This window comes from Brachionichthys hirsutus, chromosome 13, assembly GCF_040956055.1.
Source record: "Brachionichthys hirsutus isolate HB-005 chromosome 13, CSIRO-AGI_Bhir_v1, whole genome shotgun sequence".
In the NCBI taxonomy this organism is placed as follows: domain Eukaryota; kingdom Metazoa; phylum Chordata; class Actinopteri; order Lophiiformes; family Brachionichthyidae; genus Brachionichthys; species Brachionichthys hirsutus.
Genome location: NC_090909.1, coordinates 5,023,677 through 5,047,498, shown reverse-complemented (window position 1 = coordinate 5,047,498; position 23,822 = coordinate 5,023,677). Strand labels below are relative to the sequence as shown.

Genomic DNA, 23,822 nt, shown 5'->3' with positions numbered 1-23,822 from the left:
ACCTCTCATCCGAGAGGCTTCTTCAAATCAATGCAGATATTTAAACCCTTCTGAGGTCTTTAGTCTATAGTGGCTTTAAATAGTACACATTTGTGTTTATAGTAGAAGAGATGCTTGTATCACTCTACCCTCTCCATCTCTTTCTCCCTAGCTCCTCAATGTCATCGCCTTTCAGTCAGTCTGACCTCTGTGCTGGACTGTCAGCCCTTCTGGGACCTGCTTTCTCTCCAAGCAGGAGAAGAAAGCTGAAAACACATGATATAAATGTTATATTTTGCTCAAGAGCATCCGCCTGTAATACTGTACATCCAGACACAAAGCAAAGTTTCAGTTTCCATAACTGACAGTAAAAAGATTACAGAAGTATCCAAAAAAAAAGAGCATCATAGTAAAGGGTTTATCATCTAAATGAATAGAGTAGCGTTTTGCCATCCAACATCCCAACACACAGGTATTCATTCTACATGATGTATAAACCAACACTATCCCCCTCTGTAAGCAGGACAATCTTCAGCACCAGCATCTCGTCAGTGAGAGCTGTTCTTTGGCACTGAGCTAATTTTTTGGCACCGCTTCTCCCGCTGCCAGGCACGAACAGAAAAAGGGCAAGACCCAGCACAAGTCTCAGTAGAAACACACACACTGAAAACATGCATTTGATTGGATTTGGGGTACAAATGTATGAAATCTGACTCCGGGAGTGTGACAGGCAGCCGATGGCTGGATTTAAGTTCTGAAGGAGGCCTTGCTTCAGCGCTTTAGAACTCTGCACAAAGGCCAAATCTATTCTGTATTCACACAGACCTTTTATTAACATACAACTTATTGCATAGGCCTGGCTGGCATGCTTTGCACTATAATATATCAGGTAGTATTACCAATTATTTCCTGTGTTTACTGTGATTATTTCTTTAAATCTATAAAGGCTGCATGCCTGTCTTATTTGCCCCCCCTGTGGCGGGCCAGATCTGTGCTCCATCCCAGCAATAACCTACATTGAGGAAGAGTCAGGAGAGACGACCAGCTGCATCGGTGAGCACACACAGGAGCAACATAATGAAGCGTCTGGAGTTATAGATTCTATTTGTGAACATAACATTCCCATTGTAGGCAAATGACAAAATGAATAGGCAGCAGAAACTCCCAAATGAAACTCGGCGCATAATAAGGAAGAGCTTGGTCCTCAGTCAGCAAGGAGGGATGCAGGAGGAAGTAGAGATGAATACACAAGTGAATACACGTGCACACGTAGGACCACATTTACTCTCCTACACCAGCACAGACATGACTGACATCTCTCTGCATGCATCTACCCGCTAATACACCAGATTAGAGGAAGGGTACACAACGGAATATTGGACTGTCCATTACTGCACATTCATGTCTTTTGACAGCGGGAGCTGGACATGTAAATCTAATGCGGCGTCGCACAAGTCTCTTCAGAAATGATGTATTGATGTACTGTGTTATTTGTAGGTTTGAATAATGAGGCTTACTTTTTCTGCCAGATCCTTGGATGCAAAAATTTCCTAAGAAAGAAACAAAGAAAGAACTAAATATCATATTAGAATTACTGTTTTTTTAGGGTCGAAATTGTTCAAAACTTGTTCAAAACTGTATTTTCCTGCGGCAACAACAGCCTACCTCTGCCCTACTTCCTGGTTTGACCGCATCAAATTCAACTCAAGCCTTCTTTTCAACCGCTTTGAGCTTAAACTTTATGTTCCAAATCACTGACAGGTCTGCTGCAGTTTGTAGTAACAACCTCTTAAAGACATGTCCAAGAATGACAGCGAATTCAGTTAAAGTTTATCTAACATCAAAATCATACAACATCTTTGCTATCTGTTGTTTTTCCATTACATTTCCTTACAACAGATAATCAACAGACAGAGCAGAAGGCCAGCTGGACTACATCTGTGTTTCACATATGGGTCATTAACAACGATTCTTTATCCTGAGTGGAAACAAAGAGAAGCGAGAGTACGTGGGCAGAGAAAAAGAGAAGTAGTACACCTCTTGAGCTGAGAGGCAAATGAAGAGAAAGACCCAACTGATGCAAAAAAGAACATCTGCAACATGAAGCATCGAGAAACAACTGGAAAAGCACATGGAATTAGTTTGAGGTGGTTTGGAGAGAAAGATAAAGCAGCTTCAACAAAATCAGAGAGTAAAAAGAAGATTTACAGCTGATTTTAGGCATCAACATGAAAAGTCTCGTCAGAAACGCAGATGAGGGCATTCTGTCAAGGTTCGCACAGCTAGGACTCAAACCCAGAATACATCTTGCTCTGAGGCAACAGCGCCACCCACAGCTAAACCAAATCAAGTTAAGTTGTCTCGCGAATCGAGCTGGTTCAAGTTGTTCAGCGAGTTGTGGGTCGGATGATGCTGTTACATTTGAACTGCGCCAGGCAAGACCATGCCCCTCGTTCCAGGCTTTGCGTTCCGCTGAATCTGCTATCTGGTTTTATCAATGTTCTCATCAACTATTGGCATGAAGAAAAATAAGGTAGTTTTCCTTTTTATTCCAGTAGTGTTCTTCCTTTCACTGTGTGTGACTCTACTTGACTGCTCAATGTTTGGTCAGAGATTCAGGCGTGGCGTGGAAGTGGCCTTGAGCAGAGCTGAGAAAAGAGGCTCGAAGCAAACTAAAATCTTCACACACACACACACACACACACACACACACACACACACACAATCATCATCCTACCTAAACCAACAAGAAGACGAGTGGGAGCTATTGATGCAATTTGCTAGAGTTTGTACTTCATCTACACAACAACAAATACAATCTTCATCACTAGTAAGTCTCGTAAACAGACACTCCTGTGTGAAAGTTACCATTTAAGGCACTTGAGAGGTCAAGGAGAGGTCAGGCACACAATAAACGTCAGCCACAAAGAGTTGACCCCAATTTATCACTGGCCAACGCCGTAGCCATAATGTGCAGTATCCCTTCCACATTCAAAACACACAACGTAACAAAGATGCTGAGTTCATGCAGTCAGTGAGGCTAAATGTTTTACAATGCAATGCTATGACGCCAACATCTGGCCTGTAATTCTGAATCTTGGATTACACACACATTCAACATGTGCAAAGCCCATATAAAGATAAAAATAGGCACATGACAACTCATGGTTGTGTGTGTGTGTGTGTAACTGAAAAAGAGTAAAAGGAAAAGAGACTCATGCAACAATGTGCATTTAGGCCAGCAATGTGTCAGGGCTACACACTCATTGAGCTAGATAGAGAGAGGTAGAGAGAGATAGATATAGTAAACATGCATATATATATATATAGTAGGGATGTCACGATCAGTCCGAGTCCGAGTCATTTAATTTTGAACCGATAGAGTCCCGATACTTTAATACATAAAAAAAAATTCAGAAGAGTGAAAAACGGATCCAGATATAGTAAATAGTAAACAAAGCTATGGTATTCTGGCTGGTTTGGTTTGTGCTTGGCTGAAGCCAGATAGTTTATCACCATCTCCTGATGTCTGCCAGAGCAGCAAGTTAACATCAACACTCAAGCACAAGACAAACACCAGACCCGAATGAACAGCTAATAGGATATAGTTCTTATGAAACAAGCGGGTGTGGAGGCAAAAATAAACTGGCTTCAAGTTATGTGGGACAAACGTCATGCATTAGGCAGCTATAATACAACCACCATGGACATTTCTGGGGAAAATGGTTCCCATGTGTTGGTTAAAACCTCATTTGTCATGCATTCGACACTTTGAAAGACGACTACCAGCAGGCTTAACAAACTCAAGTCGTATGAAACTCAGACTGCAGCAGAGCAGATCATTTCGACAGCAAAGTTTCACGGGAAAAGTATTTGGTCCAAGTCCTGCAGGCCGGCGTCTGCCAGCATGTCGAAGACAACTCACATTGTCTCCTGAGCACAGCTATTTGAGGCCAAGTGCTTTTCTGTGTCTGTGTATGTTAAGTCTATGTCTGATGGAAACCATGTGCTGTGATAAAAATGCCAGTGTTTCCAAAGTCATTCACATTTTACCGTCAGGCGTGACTTTTACCTGGTTAAAGATGTTTTCCAGGTCATTCTCAGCCGCACGCCGGCTCTTGGGAGCATCTGGAGGACACTACAAACACGCACACAAAGAAAGAATTAGAGTCAATTCAGCAAAAATCTCACACGCAATTTTACAACAATGCAACATTTGTGCAGCGCGTCAAATTACAACGCTGTCGTGCAGCAGCTTCCTTTACTCGGCTTTTTGACTCATTAAACTCGGTTTCTCTACAGAACATCTGATGCGTTGGGACAATTTGTGATTACATTTTATAAAAGACATTCACCGCCATTATTTCAACTGTGTACGCAGCTCGAAAGACCAGACACGTCTGAAGCAGAGCCCACGTTAACATTTTAGATGGTCCAAATCTGCTTTGTTTGAGCCTTTCTTAATGTTAGTGTTTGTCTTCCAATAAGGGTTGTCAATAAATCTGACTAAAACAGAAATGACCAAACGATGGAATCCCTCGATGGAATGATCTACAGCAGCAAGTGTGTTTACCATCAGCCTTAATGTTGTGTATTGTGTAGACCAGTTCATCCATTTATGTGCAATGCTGACATTTTCATTCCATTTTATAGAGCTGCCATCTTTGCCTGGACAATCTGCCGGGATTAGGATTTCTTAAACTGATCTCAAAAATGGTTTCTGCTTTCAGGCAGGGATTTTCAGTCTCTCTTTCATTAATAAGAAATATATCAACTGGTATGAAATTAGAACACGGCTACGTCTGAATTCTAAACTGCTGCTGGTGATTCAGGCGACTTGATATATTTTCCTGCTAAAAGATTAGTAAATGTTTAGAGTTGCCAATAGCTGAAATAAAATATCACAGAAAACACGAGCAGTTTATTGTTGATCTACGTCCATCAGTTAGTAAGAGTTGCCAGTCTCACCCGCGCCCCTGGTATCTCGCAGCAGGCCTCCTGAACAGCAAGGGAGGGGTCACAATACAGCATCGCCTGCTGAATGTCCATCTAAAAACAACAGGGAGAGAAAGAGATGTGTAGAATGTCAGATCACGTAAAAGTACATGAGAGAAAGTGCATCTCTGTGGCCTAACATAAGGAACACGCAGACACACAAATGTGATTGTGCATTTTCAGAGCGAAGGTTCTTAAATAGCCATTGATAAAACATATGACATGATGCATATTTGATTAAAAGCGCACGAATGTCCACTCAGTTCCCGATGAACCACCCAGTTCTGCGTAGATCCACACCTGAGCAGGTCGCGCATCGGAAGCCTTCATGCCAAGCAGAGCGTGTCCGTCAGTGGACACAACTCCATGGGGTTCCAGGGGTTTGGTCTCAATGGAGCTGCAGTCCACATGGAGCGAGGCGGTTCCCTGTCGGAGACTGAGGGCAACCTTGTGCCACCGCAAATCCATCAGAGCCTCCACCCCCTCGCCAGTAAAAGCACAGGTCACGAGATCGGTGGCGGGGTCCACCCCTCTGATGCGCAGGGACAGGCTGCCATCGGGGCCACTGAAGTCTACAGAAATCTGTATTTGTGGGTGGAGACGTGAGAGATTGGGAACAGAGAGGAGTTAAACAACGATGAGAGGCAGGAGTGATATAAGACTGTCGATCGGAGCTAATTAAAATACAATATGTTCACGCTGTTGTTTGACTGGCAACAAAGACCAAAGCGTACATGTGCTACAGTTTAAAACAGCTGTGGAACGCAGAAGCAGAGATGAGAAAAAAGGGAAGGCATTCATTACACACGTAAATCAGTACAGCAAATCAATCACTCCTAATGAGGCAACTTAGCTTCCATCCATCATACACATCGAGTATTTAAATCTGGCCGCGGAGCCGCAGCCATTACGGAAAAGCTGTTTGACTCCCGTGCTTCATCGTCGAACACACATGAATAGCAATGAAGGTGAATGAAAGAGAAGAGCAGAAGAGGGGAGGACGAGGGAAGAGCGAGAGAGAGAGAGGGACCGGGTGAAGAACAAGAGAGGACAAAAGACTCATGGAATGAAAATGGTGGAGAGAATGGAAGAGATGGCACAGGAGAAAATAAACCAAAGTGGAAAGTGGGTGAGTCAAGATGAGAGGCACGAATAGACAAAAGAGGGTGCGAGTGCAAGTGAAAGAGTGACGGGAACATGCAGAGCAACGGTTAATAAATGGAGAGCGGCTTCCACCTGTGGGTAGCCCCGCTGATCCGAGATCTGGAAGAGGTAGATGGTGTCTCTGAGAGCAGCTTTCTTTAATGCCAGCGTGAAGATCAGGGTGAGCTCCTCGGGAAAGCCGGCAGGAAACACCTGACTGGAAGGGAGACGGTTAGAAGGGTAAGGACAATGTTAGTGGAGGCCTTGATGAACATCATTAACAAGTTCCAAAAGGTGAAACAGTAACTCTGAGTCACTCGGGTATCGTCTCTGCGACCGAAAGACATATTGAGCATTCGTGGAAACATTTGCATAATCCTACATATGTCTCTGCGTGCATTTGTGTCTTCGTTTGAGACACTTACACATGCGAGCTGTGAAGACAAATCTTCACAGCTCGCATGAGAAATTACGATGGGATTCTTACGCCTCTCCATCATTTCCCCACGAGCAGAGAGACAAACCGATGTCGTGTGGCTCCTGCCCAAAAATCAAAGTTTCTATTTTCTATTTTATCCTAGTTTCTCTCTCTATATATATATTCCTTTTATTGCTCGTCTCTTCACAGTGTGATGGTCGACAGCAGCACAATACAGAGCCTGCTGGGTGTCACCTTGTTGTATTTATTTTTATCACATCTGAGTGCACACACACACACACACACACACACACACACACACACACTGAATGACTGGGAAAAGAATTGAGACATGAGGAGCTCACAAACAAGATGGATGAAATGCATGGTTAGTGAAATGGTGAATACTTTAAAATAATCTCTCTCTTTCTACACACACAGACTAAACTCACACCCACGCACACACACACACACACACACACATATGCAAACACACACTGAATGGTATAAGCTGGCAGCTGGTTTCCCATTCCTAGAAGTGGGGTGACAGTGATTTATGACTGAGGGAAGATCCAAGGGAAAACAGCCACCTACAGGACGTCAAAACAAAGAGAGGGTGAGTCGGAGAAAAGGTGACAACCTGGAGACCAGGAGAGAGAGAGCAGAGAGCGAGAGAGCGAGAGAGCAGCCAACCGCCACCAAAAATCCAAAAACACCATTGACACAATGAAATAAGATGAGTTTAACGCTACCGAAGCGGACCGACAACAGCCGTTCAACCCGGGTGTCTGTCTAAATCCCAGCGTGTGTCTCCACACACACCGACGGTCTGTGTGGTGTCACCATAATCTGACGGTTTGGGTTCGGACTCAGGTTCGGTTTTTGACGGATACAGTGAGCGCGACCGGGGTTCTTCAGATGAGCGGTTCCTGTCTGGATCACAGAGGAGCAGCTGTTTTATTGTTTGTAAATAAATGTGTTTGATGTGTCACTAAAGTAATAAATATTTGGGTTAAAGTCATCGATCAGCTAGAAATGTGTCTCTGAACAAAAAGCTAGTTTTCTCTGTTTTATGTTGAAGACCGCTGATTTTGGTGATTTTTGCCTCTCTTCTGCCCAATATCTTTAGAACGGAAAAGATAGGAATACGCTTTGTTTTCCTGATGAACGATGAGACTTTAATCTTTCATCTGGTAGGTTTGGTGTCTGCATAATCATAGTACATAATAATCTGTGGGTCGTGAAATATAGGGCAAAATGAGCAAAAACCGCCGGTACTGAGCGTTAGCGCTGCCAACGGCTGGTACTGAATGAGTTAATAATTTCTTGTTTCTTTTTCAGTTTGTTTTTAAAGAAAACCGGTTCAAGTCCGGGGGAAATGGTGATTTAAAAAGAAGCAGATCTCTGGAGAGTCCTAAGACTCCATTCGAATGGCTCTCATCAATCGCTTTCAGTGCAGCGTGTTTCCGTCCCTGAATGTCTGACACACACTTCAATGAATTCAAACAGCTCAAAGCCGAAGGGTAAAAGACAGAACACAGTTTCATGTAATGGCCGTCTGTGAAATATTGCTGCATGGCGTGGTTTATCACAATGGGTATCTTCTATTTGTGTTGTATTTATTTATGCATACTGCAGCATATACCTTGAAAAGCAGTGCAATAAAAATTCTCATTTCAGTGAAGAAATGTCTGCACTGCTGATGATCTCCCACTCAGTTTCATATCACCGCTGTCAGCGTTGGCCAAAGCCCAGAGCCATATACAGAATTTTATGCGCTCGTCAAAAACAATAATGTCCAGATCATGCAAAACTGTTTCCTGATTAGCTTAAAGCCAAGCACAACCAAAGCTGATGGAAACATCTGTTAGAAACCAAATTTATTCCAATTATTCCAAAGTGGAGCAAAGATGTTTGTTAAAATGTATTGCAGTGCATTATACATATGGACCCCCCCGCCAATTTTTTTTTTTCCCTACCTCTTATTGTAATGTATAAATTATATTTGGTTGTTTTGTCTGCCGGAGACAGAGAGGAAAATACAGAAGGTAGGACAACAGGACGGAGTCGGCACAGAGAACAATAGAAAGAGCAAGAGCCAGGCGAAAAAGTGGAAAAGCCATTCAGGACAACCACGTCGCCAGAATGCCCAGTCAGCTTCTGTTTTGCTCACATTCGCTGCGGTGGCGTCCACGATTCATTTTGGATTACTCAGCAGTTTATTCATACACCGTTATCAACTGTAGCTTCCTTCCAATCTCTTTACATTCATTTATTGTGTCTGGTTTATTATGGTCGAGCCGACAATGTATTTTGTAGCTGCATGAAACGTTTACGTGTTACTGTCAGCGCAAAGGAGGAGAAAAGAGAACACAGAGAAAGAGAGAACTGAAAACCAGCTGAGGAAGTGGACCGACAAAAGATTTCATCTGGATAGAATTTGGAGTAAAATTCCAGAGTAAACAAGAAAAACTTGATTAAATACTTTTGAATTCTTTTCTTTTTTTAAAATATTTCTTTCTTTTTTTCCGCCCCACCTACTAAGAAACAGGCCCAGGAATTGTAAAGCCTGCAAGCGGATGAAAAAAAACTGTTTTCCAGTTATTTTTTCACGGGTCAAATTTTGGTCATCGAAACAAAACAACAAAGCTGCTTGAGTGAAGAGGAGTTTTTCCTGGACGACAGGTGGGTATTATAAAGCTTCAGAAGTACTATATATACTCTGGGGCTGGATAAGATGCAGCAATTGCACATATGATCATCATCATATTAATGAGCTCACACTTGCACAAATGCTGAACACACACTCGAACTGATGGAAGAAAAAGACATAGAACAAGCCTGAAGGTTTGTTCTCAGGCATTCGCTCAATGCCTGAGTTTAAACCTTTACTCTTTTGTTCCTGCACAATTACATGCCTTAATCGCCCATCTGTTGTCTTTCTAAACGCCTGAATTAAACCCATTTAGAGCTATCTAACCGTAATAAAGGAGAGGGGACATGATGGCTGACTGACGGTCCCTCTCTAATCCTCTCCACCTCCTGGCAAAGCAAAGAACAGAAGGGTAAACAAAAAAAAGTTGAAAATAAACCCTCATCTCTGATTCCGTTTTCATTATGAGAACGATGCACACGAGAGAAGATCAATGCAAAGAGCGCAGTGGAATGGAAGGCAATCGACATTTATCGATGAAGTCGGCGGGGTCACAGCTGCTGACAGCTTCTGACGGCGGAGCTCTGGGTGGCATCAACATTTCAATAAATGCTGCTGTGTAACGAGACCAGGAACCAGCAGCACAGATAGGCAGGGATGTGCTCGCCCTCTTACATGGGTAGAGTCAGCTTGGATTTTCTTTTCTTTTCTAGTCATCCCAACCCCCTTTTTTCAGAGGAACATCTATTCTCTAAGCCTGTGACAAACAATATGTGTGACACTGTTAGAACAAAATGTCCGTACCCCAAAAAAAGACTGTTTTGGAGACAGATTTATCAGGCCTTCAAGCAAGTGTAGCTCACAGGGCTGGGCAGAGCGATAAAACACTTTAGGCTGACCCAATTGGCAAGTCCTGAAACACTGCTTTATCGGTGGGCATAAAAAGCTTAGTCGTCTGAAAAGAAGAGGGCTGAGAAACGGCTAATGGACTTGTCATCCAATTTCAAACACAATTTACACCCAAAATCCTGTTTAATAATTGTAGGAAAGCCCAGTTAAACATAATTAAACCACGCCAATGTGAAAAGCATTTTATTTTATGGCTGCACGTCTCTTTGCTCAGAAACAAGCTCAAGACAAGCCATTTAATTAAAAACATGCTATTAAATTACAAGTAAACATCTAACTTTTAACATAAAACTTTTACTAGAAACTCACTCCCATTGTTTGTATTTCAACAAGTAAGCCAGTCATTTCATTTTAGAACTTACTTGCAATAAGAATATGATGTAAGACCTGGAAAATCAAATGGTTGCTACAGTTCAGAGTTAAAGGCCAGTGTCAGGGGTGTGGAAAATAAAATCATGTTTCAGGAAACAGATTCAGAACTTGGCCCGTGACGCATGGTTCTGCCAAGAGTCTGCTTTTTACACAATGATCGCTGGACAGTGCTGAAATGCTGAGTGAAAGTTCAGAGGATGGTTCACTGTAGGGATGTGAATCTTCTCGCTTTTCTCGTTGTCCCGGCATAAATATTAAGAGCTTATTGACGAAAGCCTACAGACAACTACAAACCCAGAAGAAAAGTAGCACTATTTTCATTCCTGTAATATCTCCTCCATCACCTCAAGCTGTACACAGAGTGTTTCCATCTGCATTTTGTCTCGAGGTGACGGAGAAAAGGAGTGAACTCACTCTGTGGGGCGTAGGAGTGCAGTCTTGCCCAAGCGGAGGATGAGGGATCCTCGAGGGTTGCGGATCTTCTTAACTTCTGTACTCTTGAGAAGCGAGAATCGCCTCACCAGATTAAAACCTGTCGACAAATCGCACACATCAGCACCCACACATGGAGCGAACTCAGACGATGATTTGTTTCCATTTGCTATGAAGATGGTCTTTTCACCGGTGATGTTGTGCCTGGCTGTCTGAGGGAACTTCCATCCATCCACTTGTAAGGATGGGCATCGCATATCTGTGGACAGGCAAAGAATACAAATTCCAAAAAATATGAGCGAGGAGAAAGCAATACTTTGATATGTACTACAATTCAAGCAACTGGAAACAGTGCTGTGTGCAAGAGAGAACAAACAACTTCAAAACACACGCTAACTTGAACGCAACGGAAACAGTGATATCGAAGCAAGGGAGCGGGGGTGGGGGGTCGGATGAGAGCTGAAAACAACAGTGTAAAAACACAGAGAACAAGATGAAATAAGGGCAAAGCTACGCCGGGAGGAGCACAGCACAGTCTGGCGGCTTGTCTAGCGCCAAACATGTCTGTCACAGTAACCTCCGTTTGATGGATACGTTCTCACCCTGTCAGGGGAGGCTACAGAGGAAAGTTCTGCCTGTCAGAGAAAGGGGCAAATGTGAGATAAAAACAGGTTAGTACAGTGAGACATGGGCCCTGTGAATCCCTGTGATCTAAAGTTAATTGATCTCTTTGGGGCCAAAAACCAGGGCCCCAAGGCAAATGTTCTAAAAGGCACGCTTTTTCAAAAAGTTTTTTTTCTTTTAATACTATGACCTCGTAGTGTCCAAAATTAACTGCAGATATACCCGAATTGTTTTTTTTGTTAGCTGTGTTGCTAAATCATTCATGTGTAAGCTGAGGATCTAATAGTTTAACTCCAGCGCATTCAAAGCCTCCTTGTCACGCTGCAGTTAATTCCATGGTTTATTATTGGCAACATTCCACTTGAGAAAGATAATTTCTTCACTGCCGTCATTGTTTATTAAAGTAAACTTCAACTGTGTTGATGTCTATCCATTTTGTTTGCATTCTATTAATGCCTATTTTCTCGACACCGTTTTCCACCAACTGCTGAAAGTCGAGTGAAAACATGAGATGTAAATTCAAAGAAACACTGGAGAGCAACGTCAAAGCCTTTTCATACTGCTACAGCCACACTAACTAGTTCAAGCCTTATCTGCTAACTCAGCACAAAGCCTCACAGAAACAGCTGCCGTCCTGAGACACATACACCAACACCTTCTTCACATCTGCCAATGCAGATGTTTTGAAGTCAACGGATGGCAGGATCTGCCTCTTCGTTCTGTCCTTTGATTTTACTTTTTTGTTTTGGTATTCATCGCTGTCCCACTTTTATCAGATAGAAATCAAGAGGAAGGCTTTGTCAGGAGCAGCCATGGCTGGAGGGCAGTAGTATGAAAAGACAGGCAAAGGAAGAGAGGAGGAGGAGGAGGAGGAAGAGTAAGGAGGAAACACAGGAGACCAAAGAGGGGAGCGCAGATAGAGTGGAATGTTGAGAGAGGTGTTGCTTTACTAAAAAGGAAATTGCCCTTGAACACAGACTAGGTTCCAGAGGTAAAGTTATAGCAGAGTGTAGGACGTCTACCCAGAGATTAAAATGAGACAGACACAAAGTCATATTGGGCAACTGTTGCATTAGACATCTGAGACTTCCTCAAATTCCTGTGTTCTTCAGACTGAGCTTTGTTTTAGCGCGTTGGCTTGTCTCACCTCCTGAGCCTGAACCACATCCATCTGAAGAGAGTTGGTAGAATGGAACCGTCTGTTAGTTATTAACTGGCCCACGAGCATCGTATGCCAACTTGGAACTTTAGAAGAAGAAGTTATTGTCATTGCAGCACACAGTATAATTAAATGTAATTTACACTCTAAAATGGGCCCCTCTAAACAATCCACACATGCATATATCCACGTACCAGTCCACACTCCGTATTTTTTGTCTGGGCCGGGACTTGAACCGGTGGCTGTGATTATTTCCTGGTGTGAAGGTGTGACTGCCACTTAAGGCACATTTATTCTCGACAATGAAAACCTATCCAGATACGGTCAAAACCTTTGGGCACAGTCTGCATTCAGTTCTTCTCTATTTGTATGCTACTTTCCGAAAGGTTATGGCTACAGATAGCACAGGTAGTCACAATTCAAGCATGACACGACAAGACAAAGCTAAATGTGCACTGAAAGAAAGAAGGACGAGAAAGAAAAGACAGACAAGAAGGAACTAGAAAACTTTTAATCCACATATGAAGTATTTAATGGCCTCGTGTAGACGATCCCTTTTGCCACCTTTGATTTATTCACTAATTTATGGAAACCTCCTCTGCCATGGATGGATGGATGGACCCCATCTTGTAATTTTGTAACTCAATAAGAAAGACATGAATCCAGCGAAAATGTGTTGAAGGCCTCTTGTAGATTTTACAGTGTATGTACGGTACATACTAGAGATGTACATTTGTAGCATTCACAACTACTATTAATGTCAAGTATCAGACAGTGCCAGACAGTTTTACATAGTAGCTTCAGTTTTATAAGTAACACTGTTAATCTTTCAGAAAGGATATGGAGAAAGTAGAAAATTGAGAACAAGCAAATAATGAGGTTCTGCATCAAAGATGTCAAACCCATGCGTTTCACTCCTCGGCAGGCGATAGAGCAAAAAAAGAAATTCCAGCATCGCTCTCTTTTTCCTGTTATTATTTGAGTCTTGGAACTCGGACCACCCAACACAATGTAATGGTAGCGGGTCGAGGCAGCTGAAGGATAAGACTAACTACAGTTTAGACTGATGATGATGATGAGTTTAAACCCGACAATAAAAGGGATGCTATACATGTTTATGTATCTGAGCAGCTTTACAATTTGTATGCAAATTTTAAAAGCTGTGAATTGACACAGCTGTTGTGTTTACTTGTAAACATGCCACCTCATAGGAGAAGTAGAACTCTGATGGATGGATGGTATTTTGGTGTACCGTTACACACTCAAGCAATTTGGCATTTTGGCAGAAGATGCACTGCAGAGCCTGAACCTCATTTCCTCTCAAGCTGTAATCAAAGCAAAGCATTTGCTTGTTGACAAGCTAATTAGCACATAGGATGACTGCCACTCCAGGATCCGGCTCGTCGCTCCATGGAGCCTTAAAGAGATCGGATGGTCTTGGCTGAGATAACCTCCTCTTTGATGGTTTATGTCTTGCCAAAGCAGGTAATGATACTACGCTGGAAATCGTGCAGCCAACACTGCTGTGAGTGTTCCCTCAAGTCTTAATGCTGCCAAAGATACAAACGCACTGCATTTTAGGTCTTCAGAAAAGTGAAACGCTGCCTTCTGATGGATCCACATTTGCACTTAACTTGGCAGGTGTGCAATGAGAAGGTGTGAGGGAGGACCAACCCTGGGTGCTTTTAAATGCATCAATATGCAAAAGGTTTGGAGACTGAAATAGCCCTCAAACCAAGGTTATACTACTCAGGCATTCATTATAACTGAGAAGCATGCACATTCAACTCACCTCAAGCTGGGCTGAAGTAATATCCCAGCGACACTGAAGAATGTGTGACCTTTCTTGCATTGTGACTGATATTTAACAACCTTTAGAGGGTTTAGGAATCAATGTCCCCCTATACCAGTGTCTGACAGTGGCCGGGATCTGCTGAATCCCAAAGCCTCTTGAGCTTTAGTTCTGTTTTTGTAGAATCAAACACTTGGCATAGTTGCTCTCATTAGGGAGAAGAGGTCAGTAGTGTGTAGTCAGAGGACAGTAAGAAGAGAGAGTAGGTCGGTATTGAATGTGCCTCACAATGTGGGATTCAAAGATAATTGGCCTGAGCTGCTGATCAGCAGAAAGTCAGTCATACAACATAAAGAAAATATAGAATAGGAAGAAAAACTGCAGAAATATAAATGGCCAATCCAAGCTTGATTCAGGCTGGCTGATGGCGATGAGTTCAAAAGGCTGTTTTCACAGCCAATCAATTGTTAGTTAAAATGGGTTCGTTTTCAATGTTCTTATATTTTCTATATATAGATTTTTTTATTTCTTCTCACAATCTCCCTCACTGACTCGTTGGACACCCACCCACCCACACACCCACACACACACACACACACACACACACACACTGTCCCTGCTACACTAATACTGAAAATTTAACCGAGAAAAGACACTATTATGCTTTATTCTGCTTATTGATGCATGGGTCAGTCGTGAGTTCATCCAAATCTGGAAGGCTGCATAATGGTCCACCTGCCACCCACCTAAATGGTATAATTTGAACCAATTTCGCACCCGACACCCACAAAACTGTTTTACTGCACTTCTCCTGCTCCCTGTGGGCCGTGTTGCCTTTAAAATTATGAGCTGTGTACGCGCTTTTCCCCTGATAGTTTCTTTATGCTACGATGGAGCGATGCAGTGAACTCCATGTATTATTTGACCATTTACTTTAGGGGGGCCGCTTTCAGTTTTTGATAGATTTCTGCACAACCTGTAAAAAGGAACAAATTCCAATATTAAAGCCGCAAGCGGCGTTGTAGGCCCTCGCCGGCCGACAGGCCGTTGAGCTGACCCGCCGACGCACGCCGCTTTTGTCCTGAGTGCTTCGCAAGTGTTTAGATTTTAGCTGCATTAGTAGCTCACAGTTTAGTCAAATCGTTATTTGGATTATATGGCCATCTGCCGTCAGGAGTTTCAATCCAATATGGCCGCCTTCCTGTGTGTCTGGGGGCGTGGCCATATATATATTTTTTTGCACTGACATGACGCATGTCTGTACCGAATTTCGTGGCTGTCCGACAAAGTTGGCGTCGGACCCCTCCCCATAGGAGGGGTTGCCATCGCCATGGCAACAGCGTAAAAACAACAACATGGTTACGATTGTGTTTTTTGTTCGGGACCACATGAGGGACTTTTCTGGTAAGTTTCAATCATTTCTGGCAAAGTATTTTTTTAATTCCCATTCAATTTTTGTTATCGTTCTCTAGGGGGCGCTGTAAGGCTGATTGTCAAAGTTTCACTTTTAAAATGTCCAGGTAGGAAGGGTCAATAAGTGTTTAAAATCTGGTTTGGATTGGATTGTGTGTGTGTGCAAACGCTGACTCAGCAGTTTTTAAAATTATATCCAATATGGCCGCCTTCCTGTGTGTCTGGGGGCGTGGCCATAATACTTTTTTTTTTTTGCCTTGACTTGACGCATGTGTGTACCGAATTTCGTGGCTGTCCGACAAAGTTGGCGTCGGACCCCCCATAGGCACAATGCATTGTGATTTTTGTAGGTGGCGCTAGCGCGCCACTTTTTCATGCCCAATTTTAAAACACATAAAATAATTAATTTTTCGCCGGTTCTGAGCTTGGTTCAAAGTTTGGTGAGTTTTCGAGCACGTTCAGGGGGTCAAATTGCCGTTTAAACAGCAGAACAAAGAAGAAGAATAAAGAAGAATAAAGAATTAAAGCCGCAAGCGGCGTTGTAGGCCCTCGCCGGCCGACAGGCCGTTGAGCTGACCCGCCGACGCACGCCGCTTTTGTCCTGAGTGCTTCGCAAGTGTTTAGATTTTAGCTGCATTAGTAGCTCACAGTTTAGTCAAATCGTTATTTGGATTATATGGCAACTGCCATCAGGAGTTTCAATCCAATATGGCCGCCTTCCTGTGTGTCTGGGGGCGTGGCCACAATACTTTTTTTTTTTGCCCTGACATGACGCATGTCTGTACCGAATTTCGTGGCTGTCCGACAAAGTTGGCGTCGGACCCTTCCCCATAGGAGGGGTTTCCATCGCCATGGCAACAGCGTAAAAACAACAACGTGGTTACGATTGTGTTTTTTGATCGGGACCACATGAGGGACTTTTCTGGTAAGTTTCAATCATTTCTGGCAAAGTGTTTTTTTAATTCCCATTCAATTTTTGTTATCGTTCTCTAGGGGGCGCTGTAAGGCTGATTGTCAAAGTTTCCCTTTTAAAGTGTCCAGGTAGGAAGGGTCAATAAGTGTTTAAAATTTGGTTTGGATTGGAGTGTGTGTGTGTGTGCAAACGCTGACTCAGCAGTTTTTAAAATTATATCCAATATGGCCGCCTTCCTGTGTGTCTGGGGGCGTGGCCATAATACTTTTTTTTTTTTGCCCTGACTTGACGCATGTGTGTACCGAATTTCGTGGCTGTCCGACAAAGTTGGCGTCGGACCCCCCATAGGCACAATGCATTGTGATTTTTGTAGGTGGCGCTAGCGCGCCACTTTTTCATGCCCAATTTCAAAACACATAAAATAATTAATTTTTCGCCGGTTCTGAGCTTGGTTCAAAGTTTGGTGAGTTTTCGAGCATGTTCAGGGGGTCAAATTGCCGTTTAAACAGCAGAACAAAGAAAAAGAAAAAGAAAAAGAAAAAGAAAAAGAAAAAGAATAAAGAATTTTTGCAAAAACAATATAACTTTTTTTCTGAGTGTGCGATTTCTACACAAAATACGTTTTTGGAATGGTCTCGACGAGGGCTACGCGCCTGTGGGGGCACACAAACACGAGTTGACGAGCTTCGCTCGTCAACTCGTGTTTGTGTGTGTCTGTGTGTGTCTGTGTGTCTGTGTTGTTTAGTGTCGGGGTGTGTGTGTGTGTGCTGTTGAGTGTCGTGGGTGTGGGCGTGGGTGTGTTGGTCGCCCGATGGTTGACTCGCTGCGCTCGTCAACCATCGGAAGACAGTTACAAACACGAGTTGACTCGCTGCGCTCGTCAACTCGTGTTTGTGGATCTCTGTGTGTGTGCATTTGTGTTGTTTAGTGTCGGTGTGTGTGTGTGCTGTTGAGTGTCGGTGTGTGTGTGCGTGAGTGTGTTGGATGCCGAGGGTTGACGAGCTGCGCTCGTCAACTTTGTCGAGGGTTGACGAGCTGCGCTCGTCAACTTTGTCGAGAGTTGACGAGCTGCGCTCGTCAACTTGTCATCTTCTGCGTTGCAAAAGCAATAGCCCCTTACGCCTAGTATAGGCGCTCGGGCCTAATTAAAGCCGCAAGCGGCGTTGTAGGCCCTCGCCGGCCGACAGGCCGTTCAGCTGACCCGCCGACGCGCGCCGCTTTTGTCCTGAGTGCTTCGCAAGTGTTTAGATTTGAGCTGCATGAGTAGCTCACAGTTTAGTCAAATCGTTATTTGGATTATATGGCCATCTGCCGTCAAGAGTTTCAATCCAATATGGCCGCCTTCCTGTGTGTCTGGGGGCGTGGCCACAATACTTTTTTTTTTTGCCCTGACATGACGCATGTCTGTACCGAATTTCGTGGCTGTCCGACAAAGTTGGCGTCGGACCCCTCCCCATAGGAGGGGTTGCCATCGCCATGGCAACAGCGTAAAAACAACATGGTTACGATTGTGTTTTTTGATCGGGACCACATGAGGGACTTTTCTGGTAAGTTTCAATCATTTCTGGCAAAGTATTTTTTTAATTCCCATTCAATTTTTGTTATCGTTCTCTAGGGGGCGCTGTAAGGCTGATTGTCAAAGTTTCACTTTTAAAATGTCCAGGTAGGAAGGGTCAATAAGTGTTTAAAATCTGGTTTGGATTGGATTGTGTGTGTGTGCAAACGCTGACTCAGCAGTTTTTAAAATTATATCCAATATGGCCGCCTTCCTGTGTGTCTGGGGGCGTGGCCATAATACTTTTTTTTTTTTGCCTTGACTTGACGCATGTGTGTACCGAATTTCGTGGCTGTCCGACAAAGTTGGCGTCGGACCCCCCCATAGGCACAATGCATTGTGATTTTTGTAGGTGGCGCTAGCGCGCCACTTTTTCATGCCCAATTTTAAAACACATAAAATAATTAATTTTTCGCCAGTTCTGAGCTTGGTTCAAAGTTTGGTGAGTTTTCGAGCATGTTCAGGGGGTCAAATTGCCGTTTAAACAGCAGAACAAAGAAGAAAAAGAAAAAGAAAAAGAAAAATAAAGAAGAATAAAGAATTTTTGCAAAAACAATATAACTTTTTTTCTGAGTATGCGATTTCTACACAAAATACATTTTCGGAATGGTCTCGACGAGGGCTACGCGTCTGTGGGGGCACACAAACACGAGTTGACGAGCTTCGCTCGTCAACTCGTGTTTGTGTGTGTGTCTGTGTATCTCTGTGTCTGTGTTGTTTAGTGTCGGGGTGTGTGTGTGTGTGCTGTTGAGTGTCGTGGGTGTGGGCGTGGGTGTGTTGGTCGCCCGATGGTTGACTCGCTGCGCTCGTCAACCATCGGAAGACAGTTACAAACACGAGTTGACTCGCTGCGCTCGTCAACTCGTGTTTGTGGATCTCTGTGTGTGTGCATTTGTGTTGTTTAGTGTCGGTGTGTGTGTGTGTGCTGTTGAGTGTCGGTGTGTGTGTGCGTGAGTGTGTTGGTCGTCCTCAACAGCATGGCAAAGTTGGATGCCGAGGGTTGACGAGCTGCGCTCGTCAACTTTGTCGAGGGTTGACTCGCTACGCTCGTCAACTTGTCTTCTGCGTTGCAAAAGCAATAGCCCCTTACGCCTAGAATAGGCGCTCGGGCCTAATAAAGAATTTTTGCAAAAACAATATAACTTTTTTTCTGAGTGTGCGATTTCTACACAAAATACATTTTCGGAATGGTCTCGACGAGGGCTACGCGTCTGTGGGGGCACACAAACACGAGTTGACGAGCTTCGCTCGTCAACTCGTGTTTGTGTGTGTGTGTGTGTGTCTGTGTGTCTGTGTTGTTTAGTGTCGGGGTGTGTGTGTGTGTGCTGTTGAGTGTCGTGGGTGTGTTGGTCGCCCGATGGTTGACTCGCTGCGCTCGTCAACCATCGGAAGACAGTTACAAACACGAGTTGACTCGCTGCGCTCGTCAACTCGTGTTTGTGGATCTCTGTGTGTGTGCATTTGTGTTGTTTAGTGTCGGTGTGTGTGTGTGTGCTGTTGAGTGTCGGTGTGTGTGTGCGTGAGTGTGTTGGATGCCGAGGGTTGACGAGCTGCGCTCGTCAACTTTGTCGAGGGTTGACGAGCTGCGCTCGTCAACTTTGTCGAGAGTTGACGAGCTGCGCTCGTCAACTTGTCGTCTTCTGCGTTGCAAAAGCAATAGCCCCTTACGCCTAGTATAGGCGCTCGGGCCTAATAAGTGCATAATAAACCCAACAAAGCCTCGTCCTCACTTTTTATTATATAACTGCAACAAAAAAGCGTATTTAAATATTACTAAGTGCATCATTAGCTGCAAATAAATGCATTATGCAGTATATAGTCGTGTGTGTAGTCACTACACACACGATACTGCATAATGCATATACACTGTAAAAAGTCATGCAACCATAGATACATGGATATACATGTTTCTTATATATAACTGCAATATCACTGGTGGGAACAGTATTGAAATGTATTTTGGGTGTTAATATATAAATAAAATGTATATAATTTATATATATATAAAAAAAAAAGGTGTGACAATGTGTGATTCACATTTATCAAAATAATGAAGACAAAACTGAGAGAGTGGCCCTATCAGGCAGACGGCAGTAAACATTCCTGGTTCTTTTCCAGAGATAACATTTCAGCACAGTGCAGTGGAGGGACTTTGGAGGGATGAGCTCTCTAATATTCCCCTTGCAGGCCTCTGGCCCACATTCAATGCACTGAGACAAGCTCACAGAGACACAGACTGAACTCACGACACACAAGCTTTTCATAACAGTGAACTGGGACAGGACACGCAGAGGTCCGCATACTTTCTGAAATAGTAGGCTGTTTGACAACGTGCTTTCACGCACACTCAAGTTATAGAGAGCAAATCGGTTGCGAGACTGGATTAGAGAAAAGAACAGCAAGTTGGCCAGCTCAAAATACCCAACATTCCTTTCAAATATGTCTGGAATCATTTGTCATTTTACTGTGCAGTGCAACGTGACTGAGTACTACTTTACGAAGCCAACGGTGCTTCAAGGTTATTGCTTGATCAGGCATTTTTCTGATCAAGCTTTTGTTCCCAGAGTGGAGACTCCACAGAGAAAGTTTGTTCTTGAAGGACTAACAATGAAGCCATTATGGTGTTAGAAATGCTCAAAAAAAATTATACAGTGCCGTTTAAAAATAAATAGCTCACACAATAATCTCTTATCAAAGGGGACAATGTTCTGGCTGGTGTGTGAAGGCATTACACGTGTAGGAAGGTTGACGGGTGAAATGACAGGATTCTGATGGTCAAAGATCAATGTCTGCTTCCCTTCAATGAAAGATGTATTCCAGAAATGTAATGTGGGAACTCTGGTGCAAACATCCACATTGCCCAAGGAGAGGTCCTGAAGCCTTCCTTGTAAGGGAGACAGGGAGGATGTCATCACTGGAGGGTACTACATAAACTATATGAACAGCTGATGCAGACCAGACACTGGACCTACGCAGCCATATAGAAGCTTGGCTATACAGTATATGTGAATCTCAGTATTCATGTTGAGAGAATCCTCAAATCTATTTTTTGTATGTATGACCTGTTTATGCGGGTTTGCTCTGTTTTCTTATTTGCAGTGCGTTTGAAGCTTAGTCTTACCAACAGCAGATTATATAATCAGTTAAACTGTGCAGACGATCTCTGGATGACAGACTGCAGAAATGTGCAAACATCAGGCTCAAATTCTTAGCACTAGTTTCACTTAAACCGTTTCTTTTTTTGGCCATAATGTCAGCAGATTACCAGCATGTAGAGATTTGGATGAGTAAGAGAATAGCAAAAGTGTGTGTTTATGCGAATGTGTATTTGAGCAAGAGTGTGTGTGGAGCGTTGTAGCTGCACTTGAGAACAGACTTTCTTCCAGCTGCTGGGACAAATGACTCAGGGGAGCTGCAAACTGCAGGCACTCTAATACGAACAACCCTGAGTACGGTCTCCCAGGTGGGACATCCTCAGCTCCACAAGCGACTCAGGATTGTTTGGCCCCAAGTGATATTGCAGGTCTGGCTCCCCCAAGAGCTTTTTGACAGGTGTGATGAGTATGACAGCTCAGGAATAAATAAAACAAACCAACGGAAGACATTTATCTTTGCTACCACACACACACACACACACGCACCCACACTAAGATAAAAACAGAAACGTGTACATCCTCTCCAACACATGAACAGAAATATTAACTAGCATCATATATGGACAGGCATCTAACATCATGTTCCTCCTGTTAAAAAAGGAAGAAAAGAAAAGAGCATGTGAAACTAAATGATGGATGTCCCACAGAGTGGAACAAAACCACACATGGTTTTACACATATGCCCGTTTTCCCAGCCAAACCATTACCAACATGTCAAAACCAGCTGCAATTACAGGACATTTTCATTGCAGCCTTGGGCCAAATGACACACACACACACACACACACACACACACACATCAGTTTCCAGCATGAACCATTTGTTATTTTTTAATCACTGCTTTAACTTCATTTTGATCTTTGTGAGACCGGTGAATTGCTCTCTCTAGGCCGGCGGGTGATCACGTTTCCAAGTCATGAGCGAATACAGAATGAAATGGACAGGTGACTTGATGCTCGCGGAAATTATGTGTGTTATTGCTACCAACCAGGAGCTGACCTGGAAGACAAACCTCTTGATTTACCGCCTGATCTAGATTTCGACCTTCACCTGCAACGGACGCAAGTGGCTAAAAGTGGCGTGTGATTTTATGCGTGTGTCGGATCATTTAATGGCACTTTTGTTGGGTTGCCAGGCAACCACTGGAATAGTTTTTTTTCCTCCAGTGTCCAACCAGAGCAAGCAAATCTTTAATGCCAAAAGAGGACAGGGGATAAGTAACTCACCTTGCTCTGATGCCAGCAAGTCACATGATCCGAAGCCGAGGGTCAGTATGGTCAGAGAGGAGAAGAGAAGCCACATGGTTTCACTCGTCTGGAATCGCCTCGCCTCAACTCAGTTAAGCCAACTGATGGATGAACAAACATAAAGAGGGAATGTCAAAAGAGTCAGCTCCTCCATGCCAAAGTGTAATTTAACGTATATTTATGAATCATGTGTTAAATGTGTGGTATGAAGCTGGCTTTGTTATTCACAAATAAATTAGTCATGCAGGATGTTCCTCATTGACGAGTATAACTCATCATTATCATTATCCTGTCCATCTGGTTGGTGTTTGACCGGGCAGATGCATAAACATGCATGTATGAGAAAGTGCACACACATGAACAGAAATATATAAAAAAATAAAACAAATACCTACTGCATAAAAAAAGAAACAAAACAAAAATGCACAATGCAAATAATTAACATGGAGACTGGTTTGGTCTAAAGTCAAACACACAAACACATCTGGAGACTATTCCAGCGAAGCCCTATTTGTGGCGGACCAGATGTTTCCACGTGGCTCAACAACAGAGACAAAAATGTGTTCAACAATTTAGTAATCATTATATCCAGTCTTTCATCACAAATCAATGTCAATAAACACACAAGAATGCATGCACATAAGAAAAAACAACAACAGCACAACACAGCCCCCTCTCTGACTAGCATAAACACATCCCAGATGACATGGCCCTGCCCTCAGCATGTGCAAAGACCCCGTAACGCTGCTGTGTTTACAGGAACAGCAGGGCCCTCAAGGTAGCAGACTGTGTCTCTGCACACACACCTGTCCTGTCTACCAGGAGAAATGACCCCCATGTTTCCCCCGGGGTGCACAATATAGTCCTCCTGCCTGTGCGAGGACACAATGCGAATACCATCCAGCCTGACCTTGCTACCTGCAGCTGGCTTAACTTAATGTGCGACAGTAATTCAGATTATGTTCTGGAAAAACCAGTGACAGCTTGACATGGTCCATATTATGAATTATGCATTTAAGTCGGGGAGCGGCGGGTTGCTTCTATTGTTTTCTCACATTTAAAA

The 23,822-nt window shown here is 43.4% G+C and overlaps 1 protein-coding gene across 1 annotated transcript in view; it reads right to left on the bottom strand.

Moving 5' to 3' along the window:
• Positions 1–22,814, bottom strand: part of col16a1 (collagen, type XVI, alpha 1) — a 46,460-nt gene extending 23,646 nt beyond the window's left edge. The window contains exons 1-8 of the mRNA XM_068747158.1: positions 22,739–22,814; positions 11,092–11,160; positions 10,884–11,001; positions 6,211–6,334; positions 5,275–5,556; positions 4,948–5,028; positions 4,052–4,117; positions 1,497–1,529 (exon numbers count right to left, since the gene is read on the bottom strand). Of these exons, the coding sequence (XP_068603259.1) occupies positions 1,497–1,529; positions 4,052–4,117; positions 4,948–5,028; positions 5,275–5,556; positions 6,211–6,334; positions 10,884–11,001; positions 11,092–11,160; positions 22,739–22,814 (849 nt within the window). The remainder of the gene's footprint in view (positions 1–1,496; positions 1,530–4,051; positions 4,118–4,947; positions 5,029–5,274; positions 5,557–6,210; positions 6,335–10,883; positions 11,002–11,091; positions 11,161–22,738) is intronic.
• Positions 22,815–23,822: the final 1,008 nt, after the last annotated feature.